This window comes from Nicotiana sylvestris, chromosome 10 (genome assembly GCF_000393655.2).
Source record: "Nicotiana sylvestris chromosome 10, ASM39365v2, whole genome shotgun sequence".
NCBI lineage: Eukaryota > Viridiplantae > Streptophyta > Magnoliopsida > Solanales > Solanaceae > Nicotiana > Nicotiana sylvestris.
The window spans coordinates 108,980,733-109,000,799 of NC_091066.1; the positions used below are offsets into that span (position 1 = coordinate 108,980,733).

Below are 20,067 nucleotides of genomic sequence, written 5' to 3' on the forward strand. Positions count from 1 at the left end.
TAAAGAATCTCTTTTTAAATTTTTGACAATTATAATTGCTGAATTTTTTAGAAAAACTCCATAATTATCTCAAGCTATTACCGGTCTCATAGAATAACTTACTGAGGAAATGGACCTTCATGACCATTTACAATGTTAAAGTTAAGAAAGTGTCTGATTAGTCTTTAATGAATACTTATTAATATTTGATCCACCCTATTACCAGCTTGTATGGCTCAATGAAAAATATATTGACTACGCAAGTAGTACATGCAGCGCAAAGGGGAACTTTTCATTTGATCCCATGTTATTTTTTCACTCTTTATCTATTAAATTGTCTAATCGCAATTGTTGTAATAATGAGCTAATCTAGGGGCAAATAATATGGAATATATAGTAAGATACGTCTTGCGTATAACTGACCAAAAAATGGGGTCAACACGTGTAACCCTTATGCAGATAGAACGGCGCTATCTTTTTTATGGAAGCATAAATAAAGAAAAAGTATTTTAGGAAATAATTTGAAATAACTTGATTTTTCAGTCAATTTACTTTAACCAGAAGCATAGTTACACACCCTAGCTTGCAGGATAACACAACTCTCAAGTAGGACCAGAAAGACCTCAAATGGTTCTGCTTTAGGTACACACTTTGCAGTTTGAGTCAAAAATCGAACTAAGCATAGTTTTAGTGGGGTACACCTAATAAAATCACATGAAATCAGCCACTGTTTGATCGTGCCTGAAAGCAATCAAGTTAGCTAACATCAGAATGATTAAAGGCATGAGCAGAAGCGATGATTCTAATATCCATCCATGTTGGTCTGCCGCAAGGTATAAAGAAAAGGCACCCTCCAATTACAAAAATGAAATATCACTGTGACATACTTTATTGTCATCATGATCCTACATTAAAAACAAAGCCTTACCTGACGAGGGGACGCCGACCTTGATCTGGACTTGGACCTGGACCTGGGTCTACATTTAAAAAGAAGGGCCCAAACCGCCAAAAGGGTTAAAAGAGGCATCCCAGACTTTATTATGAATAAAAAAACTCAGTTGTCATGTACCTAGTCGACTTCACGGGAGATGCAGATCTAGACTTCGCCGGCGGTGATCTCAAAACAGATCTTCCAGCTGATTTGCTGCACAAGGAAAAATTATGCTAGAAAACAAGAGAAAAATGAGTGTGCACATGCAACCCATTCATAATTTACAACATGAATACCTCCTACTCCTCTTCGGACTTCTGCTCCCCCTCGGACTCCTGCTCCTGCTCCTGCTCCTGCTGCGGCTTCTGGATGGACTTCGCTTGTGTTCTCTCACCTATATATAGGGACAACGAGAGTGAGCCTAAAAATAAAAATATAACTGACTGTAAAATAAAGTCAAAAATAGTACTACGTCAAGAATACATTAGGTACAGCACCCAAAAAGATAACCTAAATCATTACTACTCCATTGAATAGGGAATCCACCGCTCCATCCCAAAAACAGGGGACCCCAGAAACAATTAAAAGATAAAAAGCGACCCAGAGGGCATAGGGAAGAAAGGAAATCCAAATGCAGCACAGAAATAAACAAATACCCGGATATAGGTTCTTGTCCAAGGATTCTTGAACTCGGTATCATCAAGTTTGCGAATCTGAATAACAAGACAAAAGTTAGCTACGTGGCACTTCTCTTTCTAAAGAGTGAAAAAAGGAGCTAAAATATCCATAAGCAACTATCGACGGAATAAAAGTCAACAAAATAACTTTCATCCAGGGAAAGGTTATAAAAACTCTAATGATGAACACAAATAGAATTGAACCAAGACCTTAAGGTAACCTTGCAACTAAGGCTACACCTCCTTGATAATAGATTGGAGCATTTGATAACTAACCATTCAAAACTTATAATACCATGTAGCAAAATAAGAAACTTACAGCATATTTCATGTCATCACAGTTTGTATAGTCGACCAGGCCAAAGGTTCCTGATATGAAAGAAATAATTTAGTTTGGTCACTGGAGCAGCACAGGAACTAAACAAAACACAATAGATGCTACCCAGCTAACACTTTTCCTAACATTTTTAACTCCTTAAGCATTCATATACATTCAATTGTTTCCCCAGGATTACGAAGAAAGGTACAAGTGCAACGACATGGTTTCCTTGAAGTCTTGAACATTGTGCTAAATTTACAAGTAAAAGCATAGGACATATTAGGTCATACCTTCACTGTCACGGGAAACTTCAGCAAAGCAAACATCGCCAGCCCTTCGCATATGATCCTGAGATGTTTTCCAGAGGGTTAATGCAACAAGCTACACATTCAAATCATCAAACAGAACCCCCAGGTAAACTTCTGTCACCTTCAAATCTTGCCAGGAAGCAGAAGACGGGAGGCCACGAACAATAACTGTATGATTATCACAGAAACCAGTTTTAAAAATTTAGTTAGTTAGGGGAATTAAATAAATTTAGCGATTAGAGAAATTATATTGTAACACAGCCTTCAATATAGGAAGGCATTATATAATCCCTTCAAAAGTTCCAGTGGCACCTCGATACTCAGAATGGCGAGAAATACCATGACGCCCTCCACCATCACTGCGGCCATAGCCACCACGACGATCACTTGAAGATGGCGGCCCTCTACCACCATGAGCAAGCTCAACCTATATCAAGCAGTAAAAATGTTTACCAAGATAGTTTGCATACAGAAAAATCTATCTATCACAATACAAGGAAATTTAGCTGAGCTCTTCTTACCCTCAGACGACAGCCATCAAAGTTGTAGCCGTCTCTACCCCTGATAGCATCTTCAGCATCACGAGCATTTTCAAACTGTATACAATATAACTCAAAATGATTGATTGACAATCAGGAAACGAATAAAGAAGGAGAAAGTGAAGGTTCAAGTAAACATATGTTCACATAACCAACCTCTACAAAGCAATAGCAAGGAGGATGCGGGGGAATCTTCAACTCAATATCCAGTATACGCCCATACTGCAAAAATAAGAGAGATCTAAAGATCAGTAAGCAGCTATTTAGTTTTGAATTAAGAGTAAACAAGAGATAAGTAAAAATGAGCTACACTTCTCAAAAACAAGATTTTATGGCCATTACTTCAAACGCTCATACATCAGGATCTAAAATGATTAAGATTTTCACACACTTACTGAAACTCAGCTAGAATCATTGTCACCTTTCTTGACAATCTCTTACCAACAATAAAACCATTGACATGAATAGAAGAAACTCTTAGAACAAACATCTTTAACCCTTCATTTGGTTACAAGTAGTCCTGAACTCCTGACCCTGGTTATCTCTGTCTTCAGATTGTTTAGTTCATGATCGCATGGGAGGGAACCTTTTGACCAGTGTTGGGGCGAGCGTGAAGCGACGCGACAAGGCCCCAATTTGCTTAAAGAGTGAAGCAAAGCGAGCGCTTCATTTTTTTTTTAAAGACCAAAATAAACATTGCACAAAGACAATATACATAAGCACATATTCAATTATAAAACTAAATTGTAGATAGCACAATAAACAAGCAAAATCAACAGTAAATATAAATAGATCAAAGAAATAAAAAAATAGCAACCTTAATTTAAAAAATACACCAGAACAAAAAATTTTAAAAATGGAAATAATCAGCCATTATAATTAGAAAAATCTACTGAAAAGAGATAATTAAAGACCAACCGAAGAAACAGAAAAGGAAAAAAAAAGAGAAATAAAAAATTGAAGCAGCAATAATTGGGGATTTTTTTGAGGAAATCAACGACGACGAAGAAGAAGGGAAAAAATTGGAAACATTTACCTGCTTCAGCAGAGAAACAAAATAGAAGGGAAGAAGAAAGAAAAAAAATGGCAACTTTTACCTGCTTCTGCAGAGAAACGAAAGAAGGGAAGAAAAAGAAGGACAAGGAAAAAATTTATACTTGCGCCTTGATCAAGTCTTCAAGCTTCTGAAAACCCTAACTTTGTTGAGCCACACAACTTCTGAATATCCAGCCCCGGGTTCAGTCGACAAAATTAAACATTTTGTAAAGTTTTTTATTTAAATTAAACCCTTCCAAACTAAAAATTTAGTAAGGCGCACAATTCTAGCTTTACCTTTGTTTCACGCTTCACTGACAGAAGCATATGCTTCATCGAAGCCGCATCGTTTCACCCCATCTGAAGCGCTAACCTTACCGCTTCGCTTCTCGCTTTAACTGCACAAGTGACCGTTCCCCCACCTTGCTTTTGATCTCAGTAAAACCTAGAAGGGAGACAAGTTAACTAGCCTACATCTTCTTTTATGGTTACCATTGTAAAGCCTATATCACTATCACCCTTTCTTTTCCAATTATAAGTTCGCATCAATACTGAAATTTTCTTTGCTAGCAAGAGTTTGGCTTCTTATCCATACCAAGGTTGGGGAGGCGCTCGCTTCTGCGTTTAAAGCAAGAAGCGAAGCGAAACGATAGCGTTGGCGCTTCAAATGGGGTGAAGCAATGCAGCTTCGATGAAGCGTGAGCGAAGGTAAAGCGAGAAGCACGCGAATCATGCGCTTTATTAATTTTTAAGTTTGAACAGGTTTAAATTTAAAGGAAAAAACTTGCAAAATTAATTTTATCCATTGAACCTGGGACTCAACAGAAGTTGCATGACTCGACAAAACTAAGGTTTTAGAAGCTTGAAGACTTCTTCAAGGCTCATCTATGATTTTATTCCTCGTCTTCTTTTTCGTTTCTCGGCTGAAGCATGTAAATGCTGCCAATTTCTTCTTGCTCTTCTTCTCATTCTTCTTCCCTTCTTTTTCGTTTCTTTATTGAAGTAGGGCTGTCAATTTTTTTCCTTCTTTCCTTTTTCTTCTTATTTATCTGCTAAAAATCCCCAAACTGTTGATGCATCGTTTTTTATTCTTCTCTTTTTTTCTTCTTCTTCAATTAGTTTTTAATTTGCTCTTTTCAGTAGAATTTTCTAATTATAAAAGTATAGCATTACCATTTTTTTAGTTTTCATTTCAGTCCATTTTTAGTGAATTATTTTCAATTGAAGTAGCTAACTTTTATTTCTTTGATCCATTTACATTTAGTGTTGATTTTGTTCGTCTTACGGGGGCAACAACAACATACCAAGTATTATGCCACACAGTGAGGTCTGGGGGCTTGTCTTATGGAGGATTTTGTTAAATTGAATATGTGTTGATATATATTGTATTTGTGCAAGGTTTGTTTTGGTCTTTTTTTGAAAATCTCGTTTTACTTATATGAAGTGCTCGCTTCGCTTAGCTTCATACTTCACGCTTAAAGCGAATTGAGGCCTTGTCTCTTTGCTTTGCTTCTCTTCGTCCTCGCCCCAACACTGATACATAATTTTCCAAATTACAATCAACTAGTATTTGTATATGTACATGAGAAACTACAGAAATACAGGCTAAAAATGAAACAAATAAGTATATAACTATCTGCAATACTATCTAAAGCAAAATGTGAACTTCAAATTCAGGTTCTCAACTACTACATGCACTTGATGGTACTTTTTGTTAAAGATAAATAAGTGAATTGTTTTAGAGTATTTGCAATAGATTCCATATATCAAGTCTTCAATCCTGGCCTTAATTTATCTGGCCAACATTGGTAAGCTAAAGCAAGAGAAGACAAACCTTGTAGAATACATCTTCAACTTCCCATTCTTTTATATCTGCGGGAAGGTTGCCAACATAGATTGTGCGAGAAAAACGGCCACTCATTCTGAACTATGGAGGTATTATTCACTGCAATGTTGCACGTCAGTGTAACTTATAAACAGTGCAAGAACTTCCAATTAACATTGTTGAGCAATACTTATAAAAATAAATTGGATATACATTTTGATTATGTTGTATTTGATTCGACAGTAACAGATTCAAGTAGAAAAACTTTGAAGCAAACCAAGAGAGCAATCCTCGAGTTGAGTGGTACTCCACAAGCTCCATTTCTCATATGCTCCAAGATGCTCCAAAAGCTATAATTTATTTGAAATTAATATTTGGGTCTCCTCATCTTTATAAGTTTTGCAGATGATAGCTCTCCTGAAAGTGAGCAACAACCTCCCACTATATATAAATACAAAATGCCACCCTGACTTCTCCCACTCCCCATATACATCCCTATGTATTGTTCCATAGCTCATTTTTGTCCCAAGTGCTTGAAATCTATCATAAATAAAGTATTTGTGTCATGCAATAAGGTAACACAGCCATATACTTATGCATTTACCTTACCCATATCTCTTTTCTTTCTTTCCTTCATTAATTTTTTGTTAGTATCATACTCAGATTTCTTTTTAACAAAACTGAGAAAATTAATCCCAAAAGATATGCAATGTGTCCATAGCCATTTAAAGTAGCATAATGCCATTTTATTACAAATGATGTCATTTTCTCTCAACCCTGACATAAGACTAACATGCCTTTAAGTAACCCCTAGTCAACCATTAACAGTCAAACATAATTTAATTATCCCGAGAAAGAAAAAAGAGAGATATTCTTTATGACGGTGGTGCCCAATCCAACTTGTGCCCACCTCAACTATCTGCCACGTAGTCTGCTACAGCCAACATACACAAAAAGGAGTAATGTTACATTTTCGCTCCATATCAACTCTATTCCACCAGTTCATTTTTTTAGAGAAACTAACATCACTACTGTAGCGAAGGTGAATACGATGCATACCTAAATCAAGAGGAATAATGGGTTTGCTCTGTGGAGAAGGCATGGAAGTAAAGTGCACGTCAAAGAAGCATAACCCTTAAGACCTACACATATTCTAGTTTTCATATACGTATGTTTGGCATGAGAAATTGTTTTCCTTGATTAAATCATTTTTTACCATAGTCTGTTAGCTTGAATTGTGGAATATGCTATCTTGAAGGAGATAACTTCCCACCAAAAGGGGCAAAATGGCTTCTTCGTTTGCTAATATCCCAACTCTTACCACATAATTTTTGCTTCAATCAAGAATTAGATATATTTGTTATCCTTTAATGCTCAAAAATATCACCAAAGCATCATCTTAACAAAGCATCATCTTAACACTGTATCATCTTAACAACGTACATACTGAATGTTACATTATATCACCTGCTTTCATACTCTACGAGGAAAGGCCCAAACTAGTCCAGTTTCTTTGGCTTCGGCTCAAAATAATCGTGTTTCTTTCACATGGAGCACTAATAGTCCACATTCTTTAAAAAATTGGTGCACTTTTAGTCTCCGTCAAAACTTCTGTTAGTTTTTTAATGGAAAGAACCTCACATGCCAGCATACGAGATTTATTTCCTTAGAAAACAAATACTTCTACACTATTAATCTTATCGAGGTACTCTTTAGTTTGAAAAAGTGTACAGTAGCAGCAGATCGAAGAGATTTCAAGTGATAATTCAGTGGGTGTTGCATTCTTGAGTCTCGTGCTCTTCCTCTTATTTTGCTCGTTAATAATTATGAGATGCCATGTTATTGAACTGGCATTTAACTGTAAAAATCCTAAATTGTTTTATCAAGAATTCCATTAGCGTATGTAGCCTTTTAACAACCATAAATCCTTATCATGGTTAGACACCGTGGTAAATCTTGGAGATGGTAATCAGAAGCTACCTTGAATGCACTATCATACCCCTTCCCTTTCACGTGAGAGCTTTGCAACTTGCAAGCTGGGAACTGCTATCTGTCCAGTTTTGATTTTATGTTTATTACAGGTATTGTGTCTAAAATCCTCGTTATTCTTTTTAGTTATTGGGAAATTTTCTTCTTAATTATCAACTTCAAAAGATAACAAGAATCAGATAAAATGCAATTCCATACTTACTGGATCCATTGAGACCACTGGAAGTTCCCTACCTTTATTTATTATCATGAGCGGAAGAAAAAGTGCAGAACTTCAACTACACACATTACCAAATTGCATTAGACAAATTGATTGAGCCTGACTTATGCAACAGGGTTTTGACTATTTGAAAGAATGTGTTTGATCGGGTTCTTGCTCAACAAAATGAGTAACTTTTGTTTTCTAAGAAATTAAATCTCATATGATGGCAGGTGAGGTTCTTTCCGTTAAAAAAACTAATAGTAGAAGTTTGAATGGAGACTATAAGTGTACCACTTTATTAAAGAATGTGGACTATTAGTGCTCCATGTGAAAGAAATAGGATTAATTTGAGTTAAAACCCAAAGATACTGGACTATTTTGGGCCTTTTCTCCATACACTAGAAAAATGGTTCAGAAAATGATTGGTCAATGTAAAAGATGTTTAGTGAAAAAAAAAATGGGACACACCTCATAGCCCATAAATGTAGAATAACAACGCTCAGTAGAAAACCCTAGGACCCAACGAAATGAACCATACACAAATAATTCACGGCATAAATGAACTAAGCAAAGAATAGACCTGTACAAAGTTCTTTTTTTTCTTGAACTGCAGACACACTGATTCGGGTAACTAGGGTTTTCCCCATTTACCTTTCTCAGGAGACAAAGTGGATGGAAAAATTAACAGAATGTGAAGAATAATCTAATGATATTACCTTTGATTTCAGTTTGATACGGTAGAGAATCCGATGAATATGACGGGAGGGAATTTCGGACTTCTTATCGGCTTCTCTGTTGCTGCTGCACTGCAGGTGAGCTCGGTGAATGTGATTTTAGGGCTAGGCGATAACGCCAAAGGTCTTTTGTATTAATCGGCACTATCTGAAATTTTATTAACCCTTTGCTCAAGTTTCGTTTCAATCTTATACAATTTACCAATTATATATTAGAAATTGAATAAGAAATATCATTTATTTTCTTATTCCTTTATACTTGTTCTCTCTCCGTATCTCTATGTGCTAGTGTACCCATCGTCTAGCTTTCTTTCTAGTAGTGTGATCTTAATAAAAGAATATAATTTTTAGCAGTGAAACTTTCACACTTAATTGGTTATTATAAAATTTAGAGTTCACAGAACAAAGATTGTAACTCAAAAGTGAGGATTACAAACATTGAAAAGAATTACTAAATTCAAGACGAAGATATTGTAGTAATTAATCAATGGATTTCTTGTTGTGTGGGGTTTTAATGGAATTTATCAATGGATTTCAATCGTTTTAACTTAGTAATTTCTTTTCATGTTGCACAATTGGTGTTCAAATTAAAATTGTCAATCAATAAATTTTGAATGTGTTTGACTCTCCATCACTGACAGCCATTAAAAAAATTTGAAGCTTTAAAATTGCATTTGGGTTTTGAAAACTCATTATTTGTTTGGATTGGGTGTTATTGCAAACAATTGGGAATATTGTTTGAAGTTTATATCTCAATTTTGAGGGTGTTTTGGTGAAGATTAGACTCGATAAAAAGAAGAAGAAGAAGAAGAAGAAGAAGAAGAAGAAGATATATATAATTTAAATGTTGTTGGAAAGTTGAAAAATAGAAGAAGATATATATAATTTAAATGTTGTTGGAAAGTTGAAAAATAGTTATATTATGTATGAATCGTTGTATAAAATTTGTATTTAAGTTATCAATACTATGTTTTTACATAAAATTGTTGATATGTATCAAAATTGTATTAAGAGAGTAAGTTTTGATTGGAATTTTAGAGAGGAAGAAGCACATACCACATATAAAATATATACAAATCAGATACAAAACATACAAAAGTTATATTGTATAAAGTTTATATAATAATTATATTTAAGTTGTATGATATTGTAGTTGTATTTAATTAGATAGAAATAATGTATGAAAGTTGTAGATAAATTATAGATTAGTTGTAAATAAGTGTATATTGTATAGTTAGTGTGAGCACGTGATTTTTGCCCGAATAATAATATTCCTACAAAAGTCACAAATGGACTTTTCTTTTGAGTGTTTATTATTGTAGGAATTTGCAGTAATTGTTTGGTAATTGTTTGCATTTAGTTACATTTTAGGGAATATTTAAAATTTTAAAAAAATCATGGGAAATACCTTAAAAATGTCAAATTTCATTCATTGCATTTTTTTAGGTTGATACTTGCATTTTAGATTTAAGTTGTTACTTCATTGCATTATTAAATAAAAATTTAAAATATTGGTTATTATTACATTTTAGCTTTTAGTAATTTCTTTTCATTAGCTTTAAATTAATTAGTTATTCTTATATTAAAAATAAACAATTAATGTAATTCTACAAATTAGACTTTATTTGAGCGTTTTTAATTAAATTTAGTAAGGCTAAAAATCAAGAAGAAGAGAAGGAAAGGGAGCCCAATTATTGAGTCCACCCTACTTGGCCCAAATTTCGGACAGCCTTTAGCCCAAGACCCCTCTCACAATTCCACATTGGGCCAGCCCTTACCCGCCATCGCCCCAGCCAAAACCCAACCTGACCCGCCCCAATCCCTCTTCAAATCTTAGCCCTTGATCCAATTGGATCCAACGGTCCCTATTCCTCTCACTACCATATAAAACTCTAACTATAACCTTTTCCAACCCTAAACCTAGAGACTCAAATGGCGCAGGGACTATTCATTGTCTTCTTCACCCAAAATCATTCCCAATCTCGCCAAAATTCAGGCGAGTGAACCTCCATTTGTCCCTAAAATCGTTCACAGAAAGGGATTGAAAAGGAATTTCGGATTTACTTTTGGGGAGAAGGTTCGAGAAATCTAAGGGTCTATATAAGATAAGGTTTCTTTTCTTGGTGGGGGGTCTGAGATTTTTGAGAGATTTTTTGCAGAAAGGCTAGGGTTTAAAGAAACATTCTTCTTCATCTTCGTTTTTAATTTTTAGTTTAGTTCCAGAACAAGAAAAACATATAAAAAAATGTTCATTGTTCTTTGAATCTTTTTCATTTTCGATTACTTTTCAAAAAAAAATCAGAAAAATATATATTCCGTCCTTTCTTTCTGGTGTGGATGTTGTTTGATAAAATGGGGCTCGATTGAGAGTTGCTGAGTTTGTTGTTGTCCAAAGTCTCGATTCCGCTCGGTTCCTGTTGCGATTTTCTCATTCGGAGTTTGGAATCAAAAATTTCATAATCATCTATTATTTCGGTTCTTATCAAAGGAATCTTGCTTCAACAGATTCATCTTCTTCTTCTGTTATTGTCTAAAAAAACATTAATACAAGTCAGTGATGATAGTTATAAGTTTATGGATTCCCTGACAATTAATTTTCATGATCATGAATGTTTGGATGTGATTCGGTCTCTTCTATTTCATCGCTAGGCTATCGAATAAGCTTAATATGTTTGTTCTTGAATTTGTCTTTTAATATTTGAGCTTAAGTTAGAAAGAGTGCATGAAGCTCTGTTTTTTTTTGGATTGAAGGCTAGTTGATTGGTTGCATAACCTGAAAATTATATCTTTTATCTGTTAATAACAACATTTGGCAGAGTAGTACTGTTTTTCTTATTAAAAATCATACGTATTGCAAGACACTTGATAACTTAACTTATGGGTAGATGAATGAGTCTTTTTACACAAGAATGAAATGGAGAAGTGTCAAATGTACTTGAGCTTAGAGTAGTGTGTGGTAGATTTTCAGTTTAAGGTTCTTGTTGCATTTTGTTATATGTTGCTTGATCTAGGCAAGTTGCTGAACAATAATTTCACTAAAGTGTTAGTTCTGAGTTGTTTTGAGTATGCTCTAATCTAGTTGGCTGAAGTTGTACAATTGATTGAGGTTTGGATTACTGTACAGGCTATTGAGTGTTTATGTCCATTTACCATTCTTCCTGTTTCACTTAAATGGCGAGCTATAGCGTCGAGCTCAATATTGCTAATTTTCGCCGGGGATTCTGTAGTGTTGTCATCATTGAGATGATCTTGCTTACTAAATTTGTTTATAATATAGAATGTTAAGCTAGTTTGGGTATTCATTTTAGGACTGTTAATCGTACTCAACCAACATGTTAGAGATTGGAACGTTACTGCTCTTGCTGGTTTTTTTAGTATGGGAATGGGACTAATGGTTTCTTTAGTATACTGATGAAGCTATCGTTTTACTTTGGGAATTTCATGAGTTCCGTCGGATTCCTTATGCATTACTAGATTGAGTCCTTTATGATTTCCTACTCCATTTGATGGCATAAAACGTCTCTTCATGATGATGAGTAAAACAGAACGAGTCGAAATTGACACTCCCTAAGAGTTCTTTAAATCTTAGATTTTTTAGTGTTGTGCTCAAGCATTAGAGGTGTTTAGATTAGGTGTTTCGTAATTTAATTTCTCACTTGTTTAAGAATCGGACTTAGTCGAATGCTTTTCCTTCAATAAAATTGAGGACCCTCCCTCCAATCACTTAGCCTATGGCCCTGACATCGAGATCTTAATTAGCGTAGAGAAATGGCTTGAACTCTCGTAGTTTGCTTTAGGTGCGTTAATTAAATAAATTGTCATAGCTACGTGTACGGTTTCCGTGACGTAGTTGTGACGCTTAATTTATAAAAATTCGGGGTACATTTATGTGACCTGGTCACAATTTAATCTTGTTAAATAAATAAACACTTTGTAAATTGTGGGTACGGTTCCCGTTATATGATTTGCAATGTGTAACTAGATAATTTTTTGTATGACAATTGGATTATTAAAAGCGGTTTAAAAGGGATCAAATGCACATAGGTTTCAAAAAATGTTTTAAAATCAGATAAACAGGCTAATAATAATAGTTGAGCGACCGCGCTAAAATCACGGAACTCGGGAATGCCTAACACCTTCTTCCGGGTTAACAAAATTTCTTACCCTGATTTTTGTGTTTCGCGTACTGTAAAACAGAGTCAAACTTCCTTGATTCGGGATTCAAATTGGTTACTTGGGACACCATAAATTATCCCAAGTGACGACTCTGAATCTTAAATAAATAATCTTGTTTCGATTGTCACTTTAATTGGAAAAACTCCTCCATACCCCTTCCGATAGTAGAAAAAGGAGGTGCGATAGCTCTGGCAACTCTGCTGGGGATAAGAACCCAGAATCTCTGGTTCAGGGTTCAAGAATTCAAGCTTAGAATAATTGTTATATTTGGCTTTTATTTATTGTCTGGTTTTATTATATGTTTGGGCCTAATGTGCTAAATACTGCTTTTTACCGCTTTGATACTATTTGAACTGTATATAAGCTGCTACGAAACCCTTCTCTTCTCATATTTGGGGATGTGCACGCTGGCGTGACTCCTCTTCTGTTAGTGTCATACCTTAAATTAGGAAGAGGCTCAAACAAGGTACAAAGCCGGATGGCCTTTTGGTTCCCAGTACGTAGCCTCCCCCCCCCCGTGGGTCGAGTTGACCGCTCGGGTGCACAAGTCTAGAACAACATACCCAGGTTTTGAACTTAGAATAACTCAGCCTCATGTTAGATCCCTAGAAGGAACGCTTGTTTGCATCATATGCATTTGACTTTGGGGACTCAACACAGGGGTTGAGTCCGTCTAGGACAGGCGTCCCCGAAAATAAAAGACCAACCTGATGCACTCTTTATGTGCTACCTGTGCATTTAATTTGTTTCGGACTACATGTTGACCGGCTTCTAGATTAAGTGAGGAAAACTAAAAAAAAACAAGTGCGAAGTATGAGAGAGAATTTCATCCGTTGCCCAAAATCCGGTACCCAAAACATCCCGAAACTCTGCCGAAAAATTTTGAAAAAAGAGAGAAAAACAGTAGAAAAATCATTTCAAAGTGTTTATATTTTTCAGTTGTGTCAAAACTGGCCGAACTACGCAGGTTTGATTCTCACCGGATGTGGGATACGTAGGCAACCCTCATCGGGTCCAGCCCCGTTTTTTGAAAATTTTGGGTAAAAATATATATGAAGTGTAGACATGTGATTTTTGACCCTCCCCAAGATTTTTTATATTTTAGCATGTAAATATTTAATTTAGGCCTAATAGCATTATTTTAACTAATTTTGACTCTCTCACTTTATTTTATTACAAGAAAATAAAAATTACAAAAAAATAGTTTCATTAATATTTTGTAGGCAAAATGACTTCCTGACCACTTAAACTTGTAGGACTTTTGAAAGCCGACACACGAACTTTGGATTTTCCCATTTGAACACCTCTACTTGAGAAAATGTCTACTAATAAACATCTTTGACCGTTGATTATGCTTAGGTGGCAATATTATAGCTGATGTGGCCAATTGCGTGTTAATCACCGGTATTAAGCACGCGAATATGATAAATATTTAATTTACAAAAATAGAAAAATTAAAATAATTAATTTAAAAAAATAGAAAAATTCATCGGGTCAAATTTAGAGAAAAGCCACTTCAATCCATCGGGTCGGACTATTCTTCAATTTTTAACCATTCAATCTTGCAATTCCAAGCCGTAGAGATTGTTCTCCACACTAAGAACTACCTCTCCACCAAAAATCAGGAGATTTCACTGTAGGAATCGCCACTTTTGATGACCTGCAACTCTCCGGCGGGCTCCAGTTGGTCGGAGATGGCGTTCTAATGGTCAAAATCGCCCAAGAGCAAGCTGCTGAGGAGGTCACGCCGATTGGCCACTACAACGAATTAATTGTCACAACTTTAAAGAAAACCAATTCTGCGACAGTACTGATCGAAAGAAATTTCCGGCAATCTACCTAGCTAGAAAAGAATAAGAAAAATTTGGAGAGACGAAGAAGAACTTAGGAAGGAAGTGTTGATATGGAAGTAGACGAATGAGTTGCAGGCGTGGGGAGGGGAGATAATGGGAAGGAACGGGGAAAAGGAAGCTCGAAGGGTTTAAGTTTTTTCTTTCTTATTGTATTTATTTTATTTTTAAAATATAAATATAGGTGACAATTTTTATTTAAAAATTACACATATCATTAGTTGGGTAGGGTCTTACTTTTGGATTGGTCATTTGCTGACTGGATAGGCACGTATGTGTATGTGTAATACACGCGCATAGGCTCAAGGGTCAAATATGTTTATTAGTTATGGGAATCATGAGTTTGAGTGTTTGTCACACCACCTTTTTGCGCGCCCGGCCCCGAAGGGTAAAAATGCGCGAGGGAGTTTTTCCAATTTAAGTGACAATATTCGAAATGGGATTATTTATTTAATTTAGAGTCGCCACTTGGGAAAGGTTTGGTTTTGGGTGTCCCAAGTCACCGGTTTATCTTGAATCCCAAATCGAGGAAATTTTTGACTTTTCCAAATGAAGTCTGCGAACCAGAAATTCTAAGTAAGGAATTCTGTTGACCCGAGGGAAGGTGTTAGGCACCCTCGAATCCCGTGGTTCTAGCACGGTCGCTTAAATTGTTATAATGGCTAAATATCTGATTTAAATGCATGTTGTGACTTATGTGCTTTTATTAAGTTTAGACCGCTTTCATTATTACCATTTTTTATAGAATTGCAATGTCGTGAAAATGCATCTTGAACCACGTCGCAATCAATGCACCCGTAGTTGTTAACACATCTTGACTCCTGTTGAGATTTTGATTTGGGTCACATCAATGTGCACCCGAATTTAAGAATGTAATTTAATTAAGTCGCGCCTAAAGAGCCTAACGCGTTATTATCTTTGGGGAAGGAGTGAACTTTTCTAGACAGTCCATCCCAAAACCTATGTGTTTATTAGGATCAATTATTGAGGGCTCCGCAATGTGTATCTTTATTTGACGAGGCTCGTCTCATTACTTTAAAAAAAAGACGTCCTAAAGTGACTACATTTCTATTACGTTTGTCTCTAAAAAATAAAAGAAAGAAGATACCAAATTTACTTGTTTAAGCAACTACATGCTAAATCTTTACTATGTTTGCCGAATCCGAATTTTGTTTGATTACCTGATTGGTTGTTTGCGAGGTGAGAGTTACCTCATGCCTTGTCTTCAACGAGTGAATACGCTTGTTAATTTGCTAAGGGAGATTGCAAGCAAACTAATATCATATACTAAACTTACATTAAACGACCTTTAAATTTGAATTTTAAAACTAGCTTATTTGGGCTTGATTAATGAAATCGGCTGTTTATTAGGAAAACTTACTACTAATTGAACTCAAAAATGCCTATTAGTTTACCTCAAAAGTCATCGCATTATTTCGAAACAGTGAATCTATATCGAAGCCCATATCGAACCTATATCGGAACAAGTAGTCTAACAAGAGAGTTGGCGTACATGGCCAAATTGTTAATGTAACCACATGAGAATTTGTTTGGGATACATTTATCCTGAAGTCAAATGGAACCAAATACAACAGATTTGACAGTTCAGAGGTCTAGACAAAATACATACAGATGCTTGTCATGATTCTATGTTATAATGTCATAACTAAATCAAGACCCAATGGTTATATGCATTAAAATACGTCTGATCTAACAAACAATGCTATCTAATAGTTCATCTCAATCAGAATGTATGTTAATTCATACAGAGCAATTGCAGTTTGAAGTTAAACAAATGCAGGCCAACTTATTATTCAAACTATGGCTATATTTTGAACACAAACATTGTGAAGTAAACAACATTCATTTCTTTATTTCTGCTTCAAAACTTCAAGCTTTCAACAACACATGGTTTCAAAAGTGTGTACCTGGAAGTGTTTACAGTTGAAGAAGAAGGGAAGTCAGCAGAGTAACAATGACAACAAATGCAGCAGCAGTAATAGCAGATAACAACAGGACAAATCCCAGAGCAAGGTGCAACTATAGCCGATAGAATAAGTAGTAACAACACAACAGCAGCACACAGTGCAGTAGAAACAATGCTCCAAGACAAAACCAAGTCCAGGAGAACAAACAATGCAAACCAAACAATAGACTTAGTCGAGACTTGGAAGAAATCAGGATTGATTGAACAGATTGAACAAATGAAACCCAAACAACAGTAGGAAGAAACAGTTTCTGATTTTTTGTATGTTTTTCTCTATTGTGTATGTATCTGTATATGCCTATTCTGTGATATCTCTCTGTATCTATGCCTTCTAAAAATCAATCTCCTGGCACAGTCTAAATTTTCTAGTCTAAAATCTGTCTGTGTTTTTCTGTTCCAAAATTCCCCGTCCTTCTAATGGAAGTTCTGCCTGTTTTTTATAGCCTAGCAATCAACCCTTTACAGTCTGTTAAACACATTCAGGTCCCCTCCCATGTGGTCTGTGGTTTTTCCACTCATCTTTTAAAATTAACAAACTCCTCCCATGATATTCCCTGACAGTCCCCTTTAACATTTTATTAAACTAAAAGCAGACAGGGGCAGCAAGAATATAATCTGACAGCATATGCTGTAAAACTATTTTAATCTAAAAAGGGCCTTTATGCACATGTTGTGCACAAATGCACATGCCACCAATTCAGACTGTGGTTGCAAACCAAATCCTTAAGTTTCTGATTCAAATCAACAAATATAAGTAGTTATAGTCGATTCTCAATTTTGATTCAAACAATGTTCAGCAAGAACAGATCAAATTGTTATCATTTAAACAGCTGAAACTATTCGACGACACGTATCGAATCGACTATACTAATTATACAATCAAAGACCATGATCAGAAATCTAACAGTATTGAACAAGGGGTTCAGGTTGTAATGTCAATACAGAAATGACCTTGGGAACTAATTAAATGACCAATTACAAATTCAAACAAATATGCAGTTTACAAAACACACACATTATCAGTGAATGAAGAAAGACTTTGACCATATACAGAGGTTCAGGCAAGGCGGACAGGACACAGTCGACAAACAATTCAAAAATAAAATCAACTAAACATTTTGGGGCAATAAACAAACGTTTAACTACAGCAAAACTCATGAACTGATAAAAGGGAAGACACAAATACCTGAAATCTTGAAAAATCAGCAAACCCTAGTTCGGATTTGAATCGATCCTTCTTGGGGCTGAATGGACTTTAATCGAAGTGTTCTCTACTGAGAACACTTCGATTAAGGTCCATTAGACCCTAATCATTTAGTTCAAACGGCCACAGACCAAGCATCAGGACTTCTAGGGTTCCTAAGGGTAGATTTGGGATCTAAGTTTCCCTGGTTAGATTCGGACCAAACCAAGCATGGTTTGGTCACGAGGGAGGTCCGAGGACTGTCTGGTGTGAAACTGGGGTAGATCGGGGTAAGTCGAGGTCCGACTCAAATCTTCAAATGAAGATTCGAGAAGGTGGGAGGGGATTCGAGCTAAATGGTTGATGGATTGGGTTCAGGGTGGTAAGGTGCATCTATGGTGTTAAAGTGGGGGTCACCGGCGTCCATGCCGCCGGGATTAATGGTGAGCGGAAAGGGGGCGGCTAGGGTTCCGGGTTTTTGGGTTTGTTGGAAAGGATGAGGACGAAGGAGGGGTATTCGGATAGGGGGTGGGGTATGAGTGGAAAGCTTATATATGGGGTGGATGGCTTGATCTCAGCCGTTGGATCAATCGAGATCAACGACTTGGATCTGAAGGCTTAAATGAAACGGTGTCGTTTGGCTTAGTAAGGGTCAGGGTTGGTTCGGGTAACGGGTCGGGTAATGGGGTTACGGGTGAGAGATCTGGACCGTTGGATCAGTTTGGTTTGATGGTCGAGATGGATTGGCATTGAAACGACGTAGTTTTGGTGTCAAACTACGTCGTTTTGTGGCCTGGAGATTGGCTGTTTGGACTGGTAGCTTGGGCTGCTCGTTTGGGCCTCAGATTTTGAAATGGGGAACCAGCCCAAATTTATTTAAAACAAATTGCACCCTTTCCTTTTATTTCTAATTTTTCTTAAACACAAAACCTAATTAAATAAAAATTAAACACCATTAACACTTAATGTAATTATTACATGCATATTAAAATATTAAAAGTAGGTAAAATCAAACAAGGCAACAATCAGGACAAAAAATGCATATTTTATGATTTTCCATTTAATAACCGGGTTACGGTTCAAACTACACATGACACACATTTTTTGTATTTTGTTTTAATAAAAAATGGGCAAAAATCATAAATAATTAACAACATGCCATGTAAAAATCCAAAAATTGTACAGCAAGACCAATTGCTATTATTTTTGTTTCTTTTGGGGTGAATGTCGCGAAAACAAAAATCACGTGCTCACAGCTGCCCCTCTTTGTTCGGAAACACGAAGAGTTTTCGTGCAAAGAAAAGTGAGCGGATATGAGCGATTTTTTTTTGCCTATTGGACTATTCCGTGTGAAGCACATTTTTTTTTGAAAGATTTGAACAATTTGACCGAATCTTTGCTTCGAAGATTTCCTACATATCCTGGGCTAAACAGGAATCAGGTCAATGTAGTTCGGGAAACTTTGGGTAGCTGGGACTACCATAGGACTGCAATGCTTGCCGTTACTGCTGTTGCCGTTGCTGCTTACTGACTCCCTTATTACAAATAAAGGAAAATTGAAACTGAACTAACTACGTATGCATACCAACCGCTAGTTACAAGATTCCTATCTATGATTCTTTTGCGACTTGATCCTGGGTCTTAGCCGATTCTGCTTGAAGACTTCGATCGGACTCTTGATGCTTGCAAGTTGTAGGTGCCTATTTATTTCCGGTACTGGGTAAGACGGGGTTGGTAGAATTCGCGACCTTGATCAAACCTTTGAACGATCCGTCCCTCGCCTTTCCGAATAACTCGACTCATCTTCTTTTCATCTTTTTCTTCTTTGATTCTGAGTTGAGACTCATCTTGTGGGTCGTTTCGACCCATGTGGCTATAGGTCAGACCTGCGAGGAAAAACAAACGAGCGAAATTTTCTGCCCCAGTTCTACTAGGAAAATTTCGTGAGTTAGTTGCTAGGAAGTTTATAGAGTTGATGAAAGGATTGAACTACAAAATGCAACTCCGGAATTGGATCCCTAATATTGCCATAAGGTAAAAATGTTCAGTTCAGGGTTGGAGCCCTAATGCTGGCTGACAGACAAATGCTCAGTTAAGGGTTGGAGCCCTAATGCTGGCGGAATGGAAATAGTTCAGTTCAGGGTTGGAGCACTAATGTTGACTAGCTGGGGAGAAGTTCAGTTTAGAGTTGAAACCCTAATGCCGACCAACTGGGGAAAAGTTCAGTTTAGGGTCGGGGCCCTAATGCTGATTAAGAAAAAGTTCAGTTTAGGGTTTAAAACCCTAATCCTGATTAAAGGGAAAAGTTCAGTTTAGGGTTTAAAACCCTAATG

General features: G+C 36.2%; 1 protein-coding gene across 4 annotated transcripts; it reads right to left on the reverse strand.

Moving 5' to 3' along the window:
* Positions 1-473: 473 nt before the first annotated feature.
* On the reverse strand, positions 474-8,723 carry LOC104236616 (serine/arginine-rich splicing factor SR34A-like). 4 transcript variants are annotated; one of them, XM_070160074.1, is made up of 14 exons: positions 8,521-8,638; positions 5,827-5,963; positions 5,623-5,733; positions 2,910-2,975; positions 2,736-2,810; positions 2,527-2,641; positions 2,336-2,382; positions 2,197-2,254; positions 1,907-1,956; positions 1,567-1,623; positions 1,207-1,304; positions 1,049-1,123; positions 908-956; positions 474-720 (listed from the first exon to the last, which is right to left on the reverse strand). In XM_070160074.1, the coding sequence occupies exons 3-14, from the start codon at positions 5,707-5,709 to the stop codon at positions 700-702; spliced, it is 798 nt and encodes a 265-aa protein (XP_070016175.1). In that variant the 5' UTR covers positions 5,710-5,733; positions 5,827-5,963; positions 8,521-8,638; the 3' UTR covers positions 474-699. The 4 variants fall into 4 exon arrangements, with proteins under 4 accessions (XP_070016175.1, XP_009788877.1, XP_070016176.1 ...); XM_009790575.2 differs by lacking the exon at positions 5,827-5,963 and having other exon boundaries at positions 8,521-8,723; XM_070160075.1 differs by lacking the exon at positions 5,827-5,963 and having other exon boundaries at positions 2,554-2,641; positions 8,521-8,656.
* Between the last annotated feature and the right edge of the window lie 11,344 nt (positions 8,724-20,067).

Bases quoted from the DNA above. Each gene is read 5' to 3' on its own strand.
- LOC104236616 (XM_009790575.2), bottom strand. From the start codon at position 5,709: ATGAGTGGCCGTTTTTCTCGCACAATCTATGTTGGCAACCTTCCCGCA. The intron at 2,642-2,735 runs GTAAGAAGAGCT...TGCTTGATATAG, and splicing joins TTGATGGCTGTCGTCTGAGG to GTTGAGCTTGCTCATGGTGG. The intron at 2,255-2,335 runs GTGACAGAAGTT...AAAACATCTCAG, and splicing joins CTTCCTGGCAAGATTTGAAG to GATCATATGCGAAGGGCTGG.